The sequence below is a fragment of the Typopeltis vanoorti genome, chromosome 21 (genome assembly GCF_054136105.1).
Source record: "Typopeltis vanoorti isolate ZY-2024b chromosome 21, IOZ_Tvanoo_1.0, whole genome shotgun sequence".
NCBI classification, from domain to species: Eukaryota; Metazoa; Arthropoda; class Arachnida; order Uropygi; family Thelyphonidae; genus Typopeltis; species Typopeltis vanoorti.
This window is the reverse complement of record NC_143569.1, coordinates 1,047,571-1,067,403: the sequence shown is the minus strand read 5'-3', so window position 1 is coordinate 1,067,403 and position 19,833 is coordinate 1,047,571. Positions and strand designations below refer to the sequence as shown.

At 36.2% G+C, this 19,833-nt stretch overlaps 1 protein-coding gene across 6 annotated transcripts in view; it reads right to left on the bottom strand.

Moving 5' to 3' along the window:
- Nucleotides 1–19,833, bottom strand: part of LOC150094596 (uncharacterized) — a 700,870-nt gene that overhangs the window by 204,357 nt on the left and 476,680 nt on the right. For all 6 annotated transcript variants that reach the window (XM_090411629.1, XM_090411628.1, XM_090411625.1 and 3 more), the window contains one exon: nt 16,689–16,904. In XM_090411629.1, coding sequence (XP_090267755.1) covers nt 16,689–16,904 — 216 coding nt within the window. The remainder of the gene's footprint in view (nt 1–16,688; nt 16,905–19,833) is intronic.

Below are 19,833 nucleotides of genomic sequence, written 5' to 3'. Positions count from 1 at the left end.
TTTCGACCTTTATTGAGGTCTTGTCAGTGGGAGGCAGACCCAGAGTGGTGATACTAAGGCAGAAGCAAAGGAGAGGTCATATTTACCTATACGTGTTGCCAACTAGTGTACCAGCTTATTATTAAATTACTCTGGATTTAGAGAAAGATGTTGGAAGTTTATTTTGCACTTGGTTAGACTATAATAAATTTAGTTTAATCCTTTATCCAAGTGTAAGCAATCTCAGTCCTGAAGATATTTTCAGGCGCAAACTTTGTTTGCTTACACTTGGACACTCCCATTCCTAGACATATTGGTCAAAAGGCAGGAGAATAATTTTAAACTTTCTATATACAGAAAACCTACAGATACTGGAAGTTATTTACATTATTCTTCCAACCATCATAGATCACAAAAACATAGCATCATTCACGTTACGGAACAGAGCCAAAAAGTTTATTTCAGACAAAGAAGAGGAGCTACAGACAGAACTTTCTCAAATTGCTATAACACTATTGCAGAATGGTTTTCCTACAAACATCATCAACAAGTTCCTGTATAAAGACAACCTCCAACAACAAGGAACAGTCACCCAGTACGCTTCAACAGTAGTCATCCCTTATGTAGATTCAGTCTCTTCAAGATTAGCGAGAATGTTAAAATCTCATAACATCAGAGTGGTATTTAAGCCTACCACTACCATCAGACAAGATATCTTAAAGACAGTGTACCATTTTTCAAATATCCAGGTGTTTATAGAATTCCATGTACATGCGGCCTTTCATATATTGTGCAAACTTCAAGAAGCCTGGAAATCAGACAGAAGGAGCATGTTGGGGATGTCAATCACAAGAGGACAGGTCTCCTCAGGCTTAGCACATCACTTTGCAACTTCCAACCATACAACTGACTGGGAAAATAGCTCTATGCCGTATTTGGATGATGATTATGGTTACAGAATTTTCAAGGAAGTGGCAGTGGTATTAAGAACCAGTAACAACCTCAACAGAAATCAAGGTGCCATACTGAAAGTTATATGGAAAAACTTAACTCACTCAGTTTAACGGAACTACAATATGCGAAAAATCATGTAACACATGTGCATACAACACGTATCCATGATACTGACTGAAGCTTCTCAACACATGCATGCATAGTTTCAAACTTAACTGCCTAACAGTTAGCAATGTTTCTGTATTCTCCCATATTTTTTTCTGTATACCGTTTAGCATTGACAAAGCTAGACAGTCGCTAGCGAAACTAGTAGGCAGAATTATATTAATAAAGTACCAATGGTCTCATAACCACAAAAAGTCTCATTTTTAAGTACTTTATGATCAAATATGTATAATTTAAATTACTTTCAATGTTCAGCTGTTGCAAAAATAGTGAAAAATAATCCTCCTCTCTCTGTCTTGGATAAAGGCAAAGGCTGCCATGAAAAGATCATGCTGCATGAAGAAGAAAATACTGCATATTTGAAAATAAAAACATTTACTGCTAGTTTTGATTTTGCATTGCATTTTTGAATTAACAAACGTTAATCTTACTACTGTTTTACACAGAAAATAAAAAATAATATAAATATTATTATTTATATATTATTATTATATATTATAGTTAGATGTCCCCAAAGTGAGGGTAGTTGTTAATTCTATTGCACAGTTTAAAAATAAACTCTTAATTAAAAATATCAGTAGTTTGAATAGTAAATAGACCGCTCCCAAATTAGTAAATAGAATAACTGTTTATTTTTTTTTAAATCATGCTTTTCTTCTAATTGTTAGGGAGGAGGAGAGGTGTGTGTGTGGGGGGGGGGGGTATAAGATCAAAAGGTATAAAAAGAAGCTGCGATTCTTATACATTAGAAATGTGAGGTACAATTAATTTTGACAAAAATGCTGTATCGTCCTACAGAAGTAATATTAGCAGTTTTGTTTAGAATAAGTTAAAAGAATGAAAATGAAAATCTAGTCTATAATTCTCCAGCCACCTTAACTGAAATAACTCCTACATACTTCCATACTCAGAAGGAAATATTTCCAATCTGAGTCATTCACTGAAAATGATAAGTGGGTTTATTAACATGATAAACATCTGTTTGCTATGAAAGGAGATATCTTTACTGATCTCTTTCCCTCAAGCTGCATATACACTTGTGAAATAGTTCTGCCCATCATCATTGCTCCCCCCCCCTTCTCTTTACAGCATATCTACATCTAAAGCTCTAATGTGGCACGTCAAAGGTAGAGAGCACTAACAGGTAACTATATACAAAAATCTACTGCTTTTCTGACCACATTGGGTAGACAATTTGCCATTCTGATAACTGAAGTAAATTACATGGTGCTGTACTAGAAGGCAGTTTACATGCAAGGGTTTGGGGTTGGTTATTTGATGGGTTGCTGTGTTGAAGGTCAGTTAAACAGAAGATTACTGTTTATGTAAATAAGATAAATATGCTTGATGTATAAAAATAAAATCTGACAATGCACATTTTGATAGTATTTCATCTTTATAAGTGTAGTGCAAGCTCTATGGTTATCGGAATGACAAATTGTCTTTCCAGTGTGGTCAGATAAGCAGTAGATTTTTGTATGGGCATTTGATTCAATCTGTACAAGAGAACTATGGGAAACTATGAAAGAATTTGGAATTCCCAACAAAACTATAAATATAATAAAGAATCAATACGAGAAATCTGAAAGTGCAGTATGAGTGGAGGACACCTTAACCAAGTGGTTCCACACAGAGAGTGGAGTAAGACAGGGATGCAATCTGTCATTGGACCTCTTCAATCTTATACTGAAAGCAGCAACAAGTAAGGCCTTAAACAAAGAGGACTCTGAAATCAAAATATATGAGAAAAATATAACATTTAAGGGGTGCTTAAGGGTCAAAGCTGTATAACTGAGAGGAGACCTCCACATAGCCTTTAAAGGAATGCGGAGAACCGACCAGGGCTTCTGACCTAATGTCCAATCCTCACCTTCTCGTGGTGCACCCTGTTGGGTATCTACTTTGATACTGAACGAACGAGGATGGGCTGGCAATTTGGGATTTAGCCGACCAAATTGTATTCTTATTGGTTAAACCAAAATAAAAAATGATGGTACAACATGACAAAATTTCATGCCGGCTGGGGCGTCGCCCGGTTAAACAAGGCCCCCGTTGTTTTCGCCAGGGAACCAGGGCGAACAGCGAAAAGTCAGCTACTGGAACAAATCTGAAAACAAACCCCAACTCAACATCACCAGAGTTAAAGATCGGTACTATCAACATAAGAAGCCTGAATGGCAAAGAAATGGAGCTAGCTGAGGAATTAGATAAGTATCAGATCGACATAACAGGGGTGACTGAAACAAAAAAGACCAAAACTGGTGAGATCTTTCTGAGCAATAAATACAAAATGTTATATTCAGGCAATGACAATCAAGGAAAAGAAGGAGTAGCCATAGTATTCAACACAAAATACGAGGCTAATCTTCTTGAATGGCAGTCAGTCTCAAGTAGAGTAATGTGGGCAAATATGAGAATGGGGAACTGGACAATGAGACTTATTTGTGCCTATGGTCCCACAGAAGGTTCTACTAAGGTAGAAGTGGAGGAATTTTTTGAGGCTTTAGAAAAAGCAACTGACACAATGAAAAAGGAAAAGTTGGTCCTTGTTGGGGATCTAAATAGTAGAGTAGGAAATGATTGTGAGACATACAAAAATATTTTGGGAAAATTTGGAGAAAAGAGCAAAGCTAATAATAATGGCAAATATCTGTTGGATTTCTGCTCAGGACATGGACTGGTTATTACTAACACCATGTTCCAACATAAAAATGTGCACAAATTCACATGGAGAGAAGAGGCTAGGGATAAGAAAAGTCTCATTGACTATGTTATTGTTGATAGTGATGTTTTCTCCCTGGTGCAGGACACCAGAGTGTACAGAGGATTTGAAATTGGAAGTGATCACTATTTAGTCTTGAGCAGGATAAAATTGAATTTCATATTGAAAAGAATAACATGTAAGAAAGTTTTAAAGTGAATAAAAGTTGAGCAGCTCTCAGATGTGAACTGTAGACTAAAATACAGAAATATTATTGAAAAGAAAATGAAAGAGTTTGAGAACAGGAATCAAACCTTGGAGATTCAGTGGCAAACTCTGAAGGAAACATTGATTGATTCTGCCAGAGAGGCATGTGGTGAGGTTGTGTGCAAGGATAAAAAAATCAGAACTCTCTGGTGGACACAGGAAGTTAAAGAGGCAGTGAAGGAAAAGAAGAAAGCATATCAAAAGTTCATGGCAAATAAGTCAGCTTTTACTCTTACAGAATACAGAGACAAATGTAAGAAAGCTAAACAGTGTGTAAAACTAGCTAAACAAAAGTCATGGGAGGACTTTGGCAAGAATATAGAAAATAAATATCAAGAAGGTGGCAAAATATTCTGGAGGTTGTTGAAGAAGCTTAGGAATGGAGGAAAGAGTGCTGTAAAAGGAGTTAGAGATGATAAAGGTGACATGAAAACAGGAGAAAAAGATATCCTTGAAGTATGGAGTAATTACTTTGAAAAACTGCTAAATGAAACAAGCAGTGATGACAGCACAGTGATAAAAAACACTGACCAGGCATGCAGTCAGGAATACATATCCATACTTGAAGTAGAAAAAGCCATCAAAGGCTTGAAATGTGGAAAGGCAGCAGGAGTAGATGATATTCGACCAGAAATGCTGAAGTATGGTGGTATAAGAGTCTTACAGTGGCTGCACTGCATAGTTCAGAAAGCCTGGATAGAGGGACGAATTCCCGATGATTGGAGTAGAGCTCTCATAGTACCCATATATAAAAAGGGAAATAAAACTTAATGTGAGAATTACAGAGGTATTTCCCTACTGAGTGTTCCTGGCAAGATCTATGCAAGTATACTTGAGAAACGGTTGAGAAGAATTGTGGAAGAAAAGCTTGGTGAAGAACAAGCTGGATTCAGGCCAAATAGAGGCTGTCAGGATCAGATCTTCACTTTACGACAAATAGTCGAGAAAGCATGGGAATATAACAAAGATCTGTATTTAAGTTTTGTAGATTTGGAAAAGGCATATGACAAGGTGCCAAGAGAGAAGCTATTCAATAGGCTGCAGTTATATGGTGTCAATGGGGCATTATATCAAGCAATACTTAGTCTTTATTTGAGTTGTGAGTCAGCAGTTAGAATTGAAGGAAGTACAGGAAGATGGTTTAATGTTAAATCTGGTGTGAGACAAGGATGTACATTATCCCCTCTGTTATTCATTATCTATATGGATCACATTATGAAGGAATGTGGTATTAAACCTGATATCAAAATTGGAGATGTTAATGTCAGCTCTTTGCTTTATGCAGATGATGTTATACTTCTAAATAAATCCGCTACAAGTCTTCAAGATTCTCTGACTAAATTGAATAGCTGTTGTAATAGATATGGTATGAAGGTCAGCAATAAAAAGACAAAGACAATGAAAATAGGCAGAATCATTGAAAATGTCAACTGTGTTGTGAATGGAGAACCTGTGGAACAAGTAAAACATTTCAGCTACTTAGGCACAATTTTTACTGAAGATGGTAAACTAAATATAGAAATAGACAACAGAATCAGCAAAGCTGGTATGGTGGGAAATCAATTGAATAAATTCATATGGAATAAGAGAGAAATTAGTCGTAACACTAAATTAGCTGTATACAAGACAGTGTTCAAACCAGTTTTAACTTATGGATCTGAGAGCTGGGTCAGAAGTAAAACACTTGACCAAAGTCTAGAGACTGCAGATATGAGAGTCCTGAGAAAGATTAGAGGCGTGAACAGATGGCATCAATGGCAATATCATATTAAAAACGAGGATATTAGGAAAGAACTTGACATTGTCAGCATCCAGGAATGTGTTAGCAGAGCTAATCTCAGATGGTATGGTCACTTAAATAGAATGGGAGAGGAAAGATTAGCAAAACAAGTGTTCTCTGCAAGGTTGGCAGGAAAACGACCCAGAGGAAGACCAAGATATACGTGGATTGATACGGTACAAAGTGCCTTAGACGATAGAAATATAAGATCTGATAATGTTGGAGTCTTGACAAGTAACAGACTGATTTGGAGGAAAATTGTAGATAGGAAGTTAGTAATGATGTAATTTTTTTCATGTAGTACTGTCATATCCTGTACACTCCTTGAGGGTACATGGCAGGAATTTGATGATGATGATGAAATTTGCAGATAACATTTCATTACTTGCAAACATGGGAGATCTACAATGAATTTTGCATTAAATAAAGGAAGAATGTATAAAATTTGGATTACCCAAATATAGACTAAACAAAAATTATGCAAATAGGAAAAAGAAACACCAATCTGAAAACTGAAATTGACAGTAAGAATCTAGAGCAGGTAGAAACTTCACCTACTTTGGAAGAGTAACTGAGTACAACAGTGAAATTACAAAAGATATAAACAAACGAATTAGCAAAGCATTCTAAACTTTTGGAAGACTAAATAAAATATGGAAGTCAAGTGACATCAAACAAGTAACAAAAATAAGAATCTATGAGACAATATTTCTCCCTATACTTCTCTATGGAAGTGAATGACAGAATTTCAAAAAAGCTAAAGAGAAAAAATTGACTGAAATGGGTTGGCTAAGAAGATTACTTGGAGTATCTCTGCTTGATAAATTAAGAAATGAAGACATAAGAAAACAACTAAAACAAGAAATAACAAGAATAGACAAAATTCAAGAAAGAAGACTGCAATGGAAACAGAAAGATTACCAACTAAAGCCACTAAACTGGACAGAATTGTTCAGACTCTCCAGGGACAGACTGAAGTGGAAAGAGTTCATTCAGCCTCATCATCATCATCCACACAGATGATGGAATAGAGAAGCAGCAGCAGCTCCATGGTATGTAGCTTAGCAGCATAACTTTCCATTCTAACAGAATTCAAGAACCTCCATATCTTAGTCGGTATAGACAAAGCCCTTTGGGTTGGAAAGACCTGGGTTCGATTCCTGTCCATGATGCAAGGAACCCTTGCCAGGTTCTTTGACTAAAGATGAATTAGCTGGTCTCATACGGAGGTAGAGGGTGTTTTTTTTCCCAGAAACTCTGGTTTTTCATCCCTCAAAACAGGCAAACCAGTCCTGTGAACACACATCTAGTAATAAAATACTTTACTGTAGGGCAAGGAAGGCAATGGTAAACTACCTTGTCTCATAATCATTATTCCCTGGTTATAAATTAAAGATACCAAGAAATTATATACTTGGTTTAATTCTTTTTCCAAGTGTAAGCAAACAAAGTTTGCACCCGAAGTACTTTCACAGTTAAGTAGTTAATTCCCTGGTTAAGCAGCATACTGCTATCCTATGAACACACAATGGAATTCAATTAGATATGCTGTCTGGGAAGACATCAGATCCTACTGAAGACTGATTTTGAAGTGTCTATGTAGATATAGATTGTCAGAAAATCAGTGAATTCTGCTGTGTTCGAAGAGCTTCTGGCAGACAGAGGGGTAGAATGCTTTCCTAACATGGCATGCAGGCAAGCTGAGGTGGTGGCAACATGTTAAATAGCACTCATGCAATGACGTCTAGGGATTCAATAAGTTATTTATACACTCCAAAAGTGCATAAGGCAGTCTATTTTATGTTATATAAGTTACTTCAATGTCAAACACAGTGAAAAGATATTTAATCAACTGTACTAAATTACACAAATATTTTGGTTTAAGTATCTTAAACCGTCATCCTCAACTCCAAACACTTTAGGTGGAATGGAAAGCTATACAGACAAATAGATGGTACTAGGATGGGCTCCCTGATTTCTCCATCTCTGACAGACATTTACTCAGAGCATTTGAAAGAGAGAGAGCCTCTACTTTTGATCCAAAAGTTTCTATTTGGCTTTGCTACATGGATGACATTTTTGACATCTGAAATTGAATGCATTTCTACAAAAAATAACAGCCTTCATCACAAAATCAAATTTACCCTGCAGATAGAATTGCATAAAACTATATACTTTCTTGACATCCTTCTAAAGAGAGAAATGCATGTTTCTTATCCACTTCAATCTACTGTAAATAGCCCTTTTCTGGTCAGTATATTCATCACACATCTGAGCAACATGGCTCACAGAAATATGGTACTATTAAATTACTATTAAGAGCTCATTCTCTCTGTTCTTCATATGAAGCACTTCAGAAAGAAATGCTTCGAAAATGGTTTATCGAACTGCCTCTCTCAGTGGCTACAACCCAAAAACTATTGTGAGAATGAATAATCAGCCATTTTTCTTCTACCTCCCTCCAAAAGAGATGATTCCAACAGAATCTTCATCCTTTATATCAGAGGTATTTCTGAACATATTTCTTGTATTATTAGGAAATTTCATCTTTAACCACATTTAAGCAAATCAGCTTTTTTTTGTCATCTACTAAGGATGAGAGAGAATTACCAGGAGTCTCTTCAAGTACAGGTAATTCTAACTTAATTTATCTAGTCAAACAGACTGATCTCTCACTACATGCATTTCGAACATGCAATTACATAAACTAGTCACAGGATTCTCTCAAGTGATGCTAAATTACAGTATGCCCACAAATTTGAATGTCTTTTTAAAGCAAGTACCAACATCCTTCCCCACTGCACTGCACAAAGCTTAACCTCACTTACAGATTATCAATGCCTAAAATTTGGGAAATGGATTATAGCAATTGTATTTCTGATATATATATATATATATATATATAATTACACATGGTGCTTAAGGGTCAAAGCTATATAACTGCGAGGAGACCTCCACAATGCCTTTAAAGGAATGCAGAGAACCGACCAAGGCTTCTTACCTAACGCCTAATCTTCACCATCTCGTGGTGCACCCATGTTGGGTAACTACCTGGATACTGAACGAATGAGAATGGGCTGGCAATTTGGGATTTGGCTGACCAAAGTGTATTCTTATTGGCTTAAATCATAAATAAAATGATGATACAGCATGACAGAATTTTATACTGGCTGGGACGTCGCTTGGTTAAACAAGGCCCCTGTTGTTTTTGCCAGAGAATCAGGACGAACGGCAAAATGTCAGCTACTGGAAAAAATCCTGAAACATATCCCAACTCAACATCACCAGAATTCAAGACTGGTACTATCGAGATAAGAAGCCTGAATGGCAAAGAAATGGAACTAGTAGAAGAACTGAATAGGTACCAGATCAACATAATATGGATGACTGAAACAAAAATGATAAAAACTGGTGAGATCTTTCTAAGTAATAGATACAAAAGGTTATATTGGCAATAACAATCAGAGAAAAGAAGGAGTAGCTATAGTATTAAACAATAATAAATATGAGGTTAATCTTCTTGAATGGCAGGCAATATCAAGTACAGTGAGTAGAGAGTGGGCAAATATTAGAATGGAGAACTGGACAATGAGACTTATTTGTGTTTATGGTCCCATAGAAGTTCTACCAAGGAAGAAATTAAGGAAGTATTTGAGGCTTTAGAGGAAGCAACTGACACAATGAAAAAAGAAAAGTTGGTCCTTGTTGGGGATCTAAATAGCAGAGTGGGAAATGATTGTCAGACATACAGAAATATTTTGGAAAAATTTGGAGAAATTTTTCCAAATTTGCCATTATTATTAGCAAAGCTAATAATAATGGCAAATACCTGTTACTAACACAATGTTCCAACATAAAAATGTGCATGGAGAGAAGAGGCAAGGAATAAGAAAAGTCTCATTGATTATGTTATTGTTGATAGTAATGTTTTTCTCACTGGTACAGGACACTAGAGGGTACAAAGGATTTGAAATTCGAAGTGATCAACATTTAGTCTCGAGCAAGACAAAACTGAATTTAATATTGAAAGGAATAATATGTAAGAAAGTTTTAAAGTGAATAAAAGTTGAGCAGCTCTCAGATGTAAACTGTAGACTAAAATACAGGAATATTATTCAAGAAAAAATGAAAGAGTTTGAGAACAAGAACCAAACCTTGGAGATTCAGTAGCAAGCCCCGAAGAAAACACCAATTGATTCAGCCAGAGAGGCATGTGGTGAGGTTGTCTGCAAGGTTAAAAAAAATCAGAACTCCATGGTGGTAACAGGAAGTTAAAGAGGCAGTGAGAAAAAAGAAGAAAGCATATCAAAAGTTCCTGGCAAACAATTTCTTCCACCTTCAACATGCTCAGGAATAAGACTGGATACACTCCCTTCGAAATTAGTACATTTGGGTGCAGAACACCCAATTGCACTTACAGTCTTTATTCATATGCTCTTTATCTACATCAACTCAAATGGCATGGCAGCACACAGGTGGTTTGATCATGATCATATTTCTGAAATTTAAAACAGGGGTTTGTGAGACCAGAGATTATAGAGCTTGGTTTCCCTAATATTGGAGGTTTCATGGTTTTAAATGCAAGGATGTTATTCCTGATCAAAACTAATATATCATCACTAGATATGAAAATTCTACTAATGATTCACCCCATGATCTTTAAATTCAGAGCATATCTCATTTTCGAGAACATCAAATAGGTCTCACTCTGATATTACTCTACAGTGTACCAAGTTACCATTACTGATATTCACCCAATTGATGGTGCAGGAAAGAGTTACTCTGATTTTTTGGGATGTTTCAACTGTAATGGTTGGTCGAGTGGTTAGCATATATGCTCTCCAACTAACAGGCTGCGGGTTTGAATCAGACACCAATATGATTAATGGAGGCGCTGGTGTTCTCCTTCTACTCCCGAAAGGTGAAAAACTTTCAATAAAAGTTGGATCTGGGAGAATCGCTTCCAATTTTACCAGCGAACTCTACGCAATAATTAAAGCACTAGAAGCCTACTTAAATCTATCATCATCTCAACAATCTGAAGGAATTATAATTTACAGTGACTCAAGATCAGCTATGGAGGCAATCAAAAATGGCAATACCAAGCTCACACAAGACATCCATAAACTCTTAAATCATCTAAAGTGTTTAGGTAAAAGTTGCATTCTACAATGGATTCCTGCTCATGTAGGCATTGATCACAACGAAGCAGCTGATAAATTAGCAAAAGAGGCCAGAGAACTCAACCAAGAAACTCATATGATAACTCTTGCTGATGCCAATGCACTAGCAAAAGCTAAACTAATTCCATTGAAATCAGTGATACAACATCAAATTCCCGAGATCAATGCTGACAGAAGGACCTCCACTACGATAGCAAGACTACGAACAGGACATTATAGAGGAATGAAGATCAATACAGATGATACGAGAACATATAGAAACTGCAACAACTGCCCCAATACGGAACTGACACCCACTCACATCTTTACCTGTCCAGCAATTACAGCAGCCTTGCAAGAAATAGATCCTAATCCTGAACAACAGCTCTATACAAACAAAATCACAGACATAGCCAAAGCAGTACGAGGAGCGCACGGAAACATCTAAGACTCTTCAAAGGACAAGACAACAACAACAACAACAACTAACAGGCTGCGGGTTTGAATCCCACCGTGGACATGGATATTTGTAATATCCATGTCTTTAGGTGGAAGATGCATTTCATCTTGGTGTGAGATCACTGTCCTACTTATTGGAGGTCTGAAGTGGCTTGAAAAAGTTCCACATTTGGTCTCTAGAGCAGGGTTTCTGGGTTTTGTAATATATATATAAAAAAGAAAAACAATTTTAGCTCACCCATGGTATGAATGTATTATAGGTTTACAAATAAACCTTTTGGTGGGAACCTACATAAAAAGTCTCCTAAACAGAGTTTTTTTACACATTTTTCACAAATTTTAGAGATGCTGCGAGCCCTTCTAAATCGTGGATAAAGAAGGATGACATTTGATAAGGTGTTCACTTTCGACTATACATTCAGAAAAGATGGTGTGTATATATACCCGTCAAAAAAATCTATACACACTTAAGCAAAAGAAAAACCTGTATAAAAAATTTATACAGGCATCAAAAGATGAATACAAGTTACCTTTGACTTCTCCAATTACACGAGGTGCTCAAAGTGGTTACCATTAGCGTCCAGTGGGATTGTTGTGCATGCCGTTTCAATTTCTTTCCAAAGAGCCACCAGTATAGCGAGTTTTCTATGATACACTACATCCTTTAGACCCCCCCATTGGCAGAAGTCCACAGGTATTAAATCAGGAGAATGTGTGTGTGTGGGGGGGACTAAACCTCTTTGTCCTATCCATTGTCCCTGCAAATTCTCATCGAGGTAAGCGCTCATGTCTCAGTGGTAGTGTGGTGCACCATCTTATTGGAAGAGAAACTGATTTAGCTGCTTTAAGAATGCACCGTATGCTTGTACTGCCAACTCCTGTCTCACGTGCACACTGTATGGTAGATTTCTGTGGCAAGCATGTAAACTGTTTCAACACCACAGCTAAGGAAGCAGGACTTGTTGCTGTGTGAGGCCTCTAGGATCTTCCCTTGTGCACATCACACAAAGTACCATGGATCTCAAACTTATCACGAATACGTGCAACTATCAGGCGTGTTGGAGGTTGTGCTGCAAACTCACGCCTCCATTGTCACTGAACTTCAACAATATTCTCAAATTTGAAATACCACTTTAAACAGTCTTGTGTTCCTCGAATGACAATTGTGCCTCGGCCATTTTGTTTGACTGTCCTACTGGTCACGTGTTAATGCTAGTATTCATGTGAGTAACGACATCTTTTGAGAGATCATACTACACATTACTACCGTAATTCGAATCAACTTCAAAAAAACTCCATAGATGACATATGGTAAAGTGTGTATACATTTTTTTGAAGGACTTTGTATATCATGATGTTTTTTTGCTTTTTATTTTTCCTGTTTTTGGTTGATGTGCAAATGGTTTCTATAATGGGATTGAGCTTTGTTCACTTCCCTGATAAACTTGGGAATTAAAGATTCATTCTCATAAGAACAGAGAATACAGAGGCAGAGCCCCCACCCATCATGGAGCCACACATGGATGTTCATTACCTGACAAGTGATGACTCCACTCAGAAGAGAATCAACAGGGATAACTTAGACATCAAGCAGGCATAGACCTTTTCTGTAGACCAATGGACTGCAACAACAACACTGTCTTTTACAGGCAAACCTACTAAGCCAATTGGTCCTAGCTAGGATATCCTGGACAACTCATCTTGACAAAAGGACAGAACATTTGATAGTGCCAGACTATCAAATCCTCCTTTCTGGATGTCTGGATGTTACCCAGTACAGCAAACAAGGTGGCAGGGTGTTGGATCTCAAGTGATGGTAGCCTGGAAAATAAGACAAAATATGAAAAATGCCAATAAGAAACGATCAGCTTCACCACATACAGGTACCCCCCCCCCCCGATACAGATAGGAAATTTTTCTGCAGTCACAGCTGGATAAGGATAATCCAATTACTTAAGAGAAACTGACAGCTCATTTTGTTTCTATTATCCTTACCTCTTTTTACACACACACACACACACACACACACACACACACACACACACACACACACACACACATGTATATATATGTTTTTCAGGATTATATGACTGGGAAACCGAGATAAGAAGTAAAAACAAATTGTAATGGCACGACTAGTTTTGTCTTTAACAGACTTCTTCAGGAGAAAAAATAAAAGAAATAACCAACAAGAACTGTAAAGGAAATAACTCTAAACAGCAAAAGAAAGTTAGTGTATACATTTCAACGTTAATGTGTTGACATTTGTGTATTTAAAAACATTCTCTCTCTGACTTCATTGTTGGGCATACGAGTGTGCTTACAATCTCGTATATGCCAAAATTGGATAGCAACACAATGATAGTCAGACAGATTATAACTTAGGTTGCTGTTGAGATGTATAGGATTAAGGACAATTTCTTTAGATTCTGCTATCTTTCTTTCCAGTTCATCGTAACACCAGAAAATATTAGTAGACTTGTCCCATAGAATGGGTGTGAGTTGCTTCATTACAATTTGCAGAAAACAGAACATAGCCTGACAGAGTACTGGCTCGTGTTCTCCCGTAACTTATGTCCCTCTGATGTTCTTCGATGTGTAACTCAATGGATTTCTCTGTCTGGCCAAAGTATGGTTTTATCACAGTTGCACCAAATCTGGTAGACGTCAGGATACTTGAGGTTGTTATGCCTAGGTTTAGGTTGGCTCAGTAAAGAATGGAGTTTCGGTAAAGGTGTGAATAAAGTCCATATATTGTATTTCCTAAGAACCCTGACCAATTTGGGAGAGACAGAGCTGATGTAAGGTAGAGAAACGTTACCTTCAACACTTGGTGTATCTTCATTATGGTGAGGGAGCGGATTAAACATAATTAAAGAATTTGTTAATAGTTTTCTGGGAATAGTTCAGTTGAAAGGTAGTGCAGAGGAAATTGAGTCCTTTGTTAAGTTCTTTATAAAGAAGGAAGCGAGCCCAGTGTCAAAGTGTAGAAATATTCCAAACTTTTGTGGGGATAATGGTGAGACTGAGCATGGAGATATCTGTTCGTGTGGGTAGGTTTTCTGTAAATCGAAATCTTCAATTTCTCCGCTGAACGAGTCAGTTTAACATACAAAAAAGGAAGAGATCCATTAATTTCTAACTGATAAACCATACTTTGGCCAGACAGAGAAATCCAGTGAGTTACGCATCGAAGAACAAAAGTTACGGGAGAACGCGAGCCATGTTCTGTTTTCCGCAAATTCTAATGAAGAGAACCACACCCATTCTATCAGACAAGTCTAATAATATTTTCCGGTGTTACAATGAACTAGAAAGAAAGACAGTAGAATCCAAAGAAATCATCCTTAATCCTATACATCTCAACAGCAACCTAAGTTATAACCTGTCTGACTGTCATTGTGCTGCTATCCAATATTGGCATACACGAGATTGTGAGCACAAGCATACACCCAACCATGAAGTCCAGCAATTTTTTCCATTTCATATTGTGCAAGGTATCCAAAGCCATGGTCAGCTAGACCCAACTAACACGGCAGAAGAGGTATCACTTGTGGCCATCAAGTTGGATCTACCAGTCAGCAAACCTTATACACACCTGGAACATAGTGGGGAAAGAAGATGATCCTCAGGAGAGCCGTTTATATTGACATTCTTTGTGAAATCAAGTGAAAAAAAAAACTTTCTACAACTACCTCTGATCCAGAGAGAGAAGAAAACTCATGGCAAAATGAAGAGATCAATGAGATTAGGGTAAGGGGGGGGGGATTTAAGCAAAGTGTCAGAAAGGGAGTTACTGGTGAATAAAGAAGAGATGTCAAACCAACCATGATATTGTTATTATTTAAAACTAAAGTTTTAATTAAAAATTTGAAGTGGGTTGAACTTTTTATATAAGATGAAGTAATTCCAGTAATGAGGGGGGGGGGCAAAAGATTCAACCAGTTAAAAAAGGGGAAGGGGAGTCAATCAGCTACAAGGCAGAAAGAGTTTTTTTGTTGTTTTTTTTTAATTTTAGGTAATAATATATCAGGAGGGGTAGATAGGGGACTACATTTTTTTTTTTTTTTTTAAACAAAACCAGGGAAACAAGATGTGACATTTTAAAGAAAGCCTCATAAGTTTATTTCTGGAAATCAGTAGGTAGATACATATACAAACTCTACTATCCCCTGTTACAAAAAAATGGTATCAGTAATTGAAACCCTTGTTAACAGAGCCTCCAACTTCTGTTCCAACTAGACTTCCAGATGGAATACTTCCCTATCTAATGACTACAAAGCAAAAAAGATAACAACACAAGTTTTTTCCCAACACCTCAACATCACATTGAACATTTACATTATAATAATTTCATTACCATTCTCTATATTTGAGGTGCCGCCTGAAAAAAATAGTCAGAACTTTAAAGAGATTAATCTCTGCATTGCTTGTAAACTTCATATGAAGCTGGCTGTCTTTATACACTCTCTTAAGGATCAACACCTTCCACTTTCAGTTCTAGGTTCTTGCAACTTGTCATATTATGGACAAACTGGGAGATCTGAAGAACACAATATCACTACAGCTCTAGACTATACTAACTGGAGCTGTAGTGACAATACATCTGTCACTATTGGCTCTATTCAGTATAGTCCACCTGACTGTGCCTTAGATACCTTGTATAGAATCAAATGGGAAAAAAATTACTAATCTTCACCACCACAAATATAAACTTGACTCCCCCCCCTGGAATCAGCAGCAGATTTGAAAATCCAATCTAATCTAAATAAAAATTATGTTACACTTTCTAAGATTGGATAAAAATCATTTACTGCATGTTTATGTGTGTTATAATGATTTTTATATTGTACCCCAGATGGTGTATGGCAGAGACAAAATACTGGAACTAATAAACCTGTGTTCATTATTTCTTTGTGCTGTTTTCTTTCCATTAAACTTAATTATGAGCTTAAACCAGTCTTAATACACATGTAATTTTTCTACTCAATGAAAAATTTCATTTAATACAATGTGAATATATTGTACAACACAGTACTATCCACTTAGAATCACTTTGCGATGGACATTCTGATCATGAAAGATTATAAGGTAATTTTATTGGTGTTAGTTTCTCAAACTATCTGTTTTGGCAAAAAAATAAACAGTACTTTAATTGTGCTGAAAATCTCTGAACCAAATATTGCAATATTACATAACAGAATTTGTTAAAAAATTATACCCTCTGTGATGACATCAGATTAGGCCTCTTTGGTACCAATTCGCCAGATAACCGTTCTTCAGGAGATTTCCGTTTTGCTGATGAATTTTCAATAAGACATGAGAGTGTTGACGAAGTGGTTGAATGGTCTCCTTCCATTGTTAGCTGCTTTAAAAGAGTTTCGCTGTTTTTTTGACTATGATTATTCTCCATATCAGTAACCACACTGTTTTCACCCTGTAAACCAAAACAATATGTAAAACAAATCTCAATTAAAAATGTAAATTTATTTCAAAGAAGTCATTCATTAATATAATTCAGAAACTAATCAAGAATGAATACTAAAAGACAACTTGTGTGCATTACCTGATTTTATAGCAATCATCTCCTGTATCTATATCCATAAATTTCTAAGGTGCTAACTCAGCACTAAAATTTAGGCTATATGCTACTTCATGTAATTGCTCATTCACAACTATTATGCATGTGATATTTTAAAGAATTCTCTTGGTACTGTATCACTTGTCAATTGCTTGAATGTACAGATCTTACAAACAGATAATTTTTATGTTCTCATGATTTCTGGATTATTCTTCTAAAAGTAAAAAATTCTTATCCTCACTACCTTTATTTTGTGAGCTGTCTATCACACCAGGAGATATATTCACAAACTTTCTCACCATCCCCCACCCATGCAGACTGTATTGCATTATTAAAATTCTTACTAATAGAGCCATCATGAGACATCTTTCCCAGCTAAATGTAACCATATAGGTCACACCTTCCTATCCAATGGCTAAAGGTTCAAAGAAAATGAACAAAGTACAGTCATACCTCGACTTACACGGTTTCTTATATGTACATATTCCCGTCCTGCTTCACCACTAGTCGTATCTTTCTGGTGCCGGCCGCATTCGTCAGTGTCGCACATGCTGTGAACAAGCACACAGATTACAGTAAGAGAAATCATTATTACTTGTATTTAAAGTAGTTTATTTTGATGAAAATCCTATGGAATAGGTTGGTTAATCCTTATTCTAGGAGCGTCTTATATCTTTAGATGTGTGTGTTCACAGGGCCAGTTTGTATGTTAAGGGTACATTAGAAAAAATAGCCAAAATTTAAAAAAAGACAATGACAATGACATGTTTCGGGTGGTCTCCATTCATATACGATTTTTAGTTTATTTTGATGAAAATCCTATGGAATAGGTTGGTTAATCCTTATTCTAGGAGCGTCTTATATCTTTAGATGTGTGTGTTCACAGGGCCAGTTTGTATGTTAAGGGTACATTAGAAAAAATAGCCAAAATTTAAAAAAAGACAATGACAATAACATGTTTCGGGTGGTCTCCATTCATATACGATTTTTATAGTCTACAAACTTTCCGATTGTTTAACTTTATGTTCTGAATAAAATTTTTATCACATAAAAAATAATGTCTTCCAAAGGAAGCAAGTCCGATTCTTCTACAGCTAGCAAGAAAAGAACAACATTGACTTTGGAAACAAAACTCAACATTATTAAGGATTTTGAAGGCGGAATGAAAATTTGTGAGCTAGCAAAGAAGTTCGATCTACAGGAATCCACAGTAAGAACAATCATAAAAGAAAGGTTTACAGATTTTGGAGGACATCGATTCTAACGAGGAACAAATTGTAACCACAAGGTAAGGAATAAAAAAATCATTAGCTTGCTAAGAAGAAATTTTGCACGACAAGAAAAAGATATTAATCGTCAAACGAATCTATTAGATTTTATGAAATCATTGACATCGAAATAACTTTCTTTTTTTTATGTACGAAAAATTACAATTATGATCATATTTCTTAAAAAATATAGGTGTTTTTGTAAACTTTTGGTCCCAATTAACTAATATTTTGTATGTTTGTATATATAAATTACATGCAAAATTATACCCCCAGTTATGCAAATTTTAGTTATATGCGTTTTTTTCGGTCCCACCTACTGCGTAACTTCAGGGTATGACTGTATTTAATCCTTTTCCTAATCCTGGCCCCTCTCTACACAGATTATAGTAAGAGAAATCATTATTACTTGTATTTAAAGTAGTTTCTTTTGTTGAAAATCCTATGGAATAGGTTGGTTAATCCTTTTTCTAGGAGCGTCTTATATCTTTAGATGGGTGTGTTCACAGGGCCAGTTTGTATGTTAAGGGTACATTAGAAAAAATAGCCAAAATTTAAAAAAAGACAATGACTCCACTAACTCCACAGCACTATTTGAAAACTAGCTGATCTTATCCATTCCTCTAAGGAGTCTTTCCTGTCTCAGTTTTATTTTCTAGCAGTGGTGTGTATAGAGTTAACTATTCCAGCAAGTTAGTCTACAAAGGACAGACTTCGATATCAGCTGACATAGACTTGGATGAACACAAAATATATAAGTAATCATATATTGTGTTCATCCAAGTCTATGTCATTGTCTTCTTCAACACAGGTCTTGAAGACAATGCCTTGGACACCATACACAAAGAATGAAATGGTAAAAAACTAGAATGCTTCAACCACAGCAAATTCGAACGTGATATGATTTTTCTAGAATCTCAGGTCGCCTTAAAAATCTAATTTAGATATGGATGTGTGAAACATCACAAAATATGAGAAGTACCATATTTTTCCATGTATAAGATGATACTTTTTCCTAAAATTTTTAGACCAAAAATTGGGGATCGTCTTGTACAAGGGTGGTAACTGGTTGAGAGATCAGTGGTTGCCGTGGCGAAACTGCCGGTACCTTGCCTCCGCAAACAAGTTTTCACCAATCACTTGCCTTTGTTAACTATGTTGATTGACGTCATTAATGGCTGATTCTGAATAGACCAATCAGAACTCTGAAAGCATTCGTACGTCTGCAACTCGCTGGTGGGATAAGTTAATGCATTAACAATATTTCGAGCACTAGCACATAAAAATGTCGAAAATAAAAAACGATTGTCATATTTTTCAAAATTGAAGTTAAAAGCCATCAATTATGCAAAAGAACATGAAAATAAAGCTTCATAGAGACAGTTTGGACCTCCTCCCACTGAGTGTATGATCAGACAATAGAAATATTTAAAATATTGATTTCTTAATTTTGGATTCGAAAAAGTAAGGTTCGCCTTATACATGGAAAAATATGGTAATTCTTAGATATTCTGAGT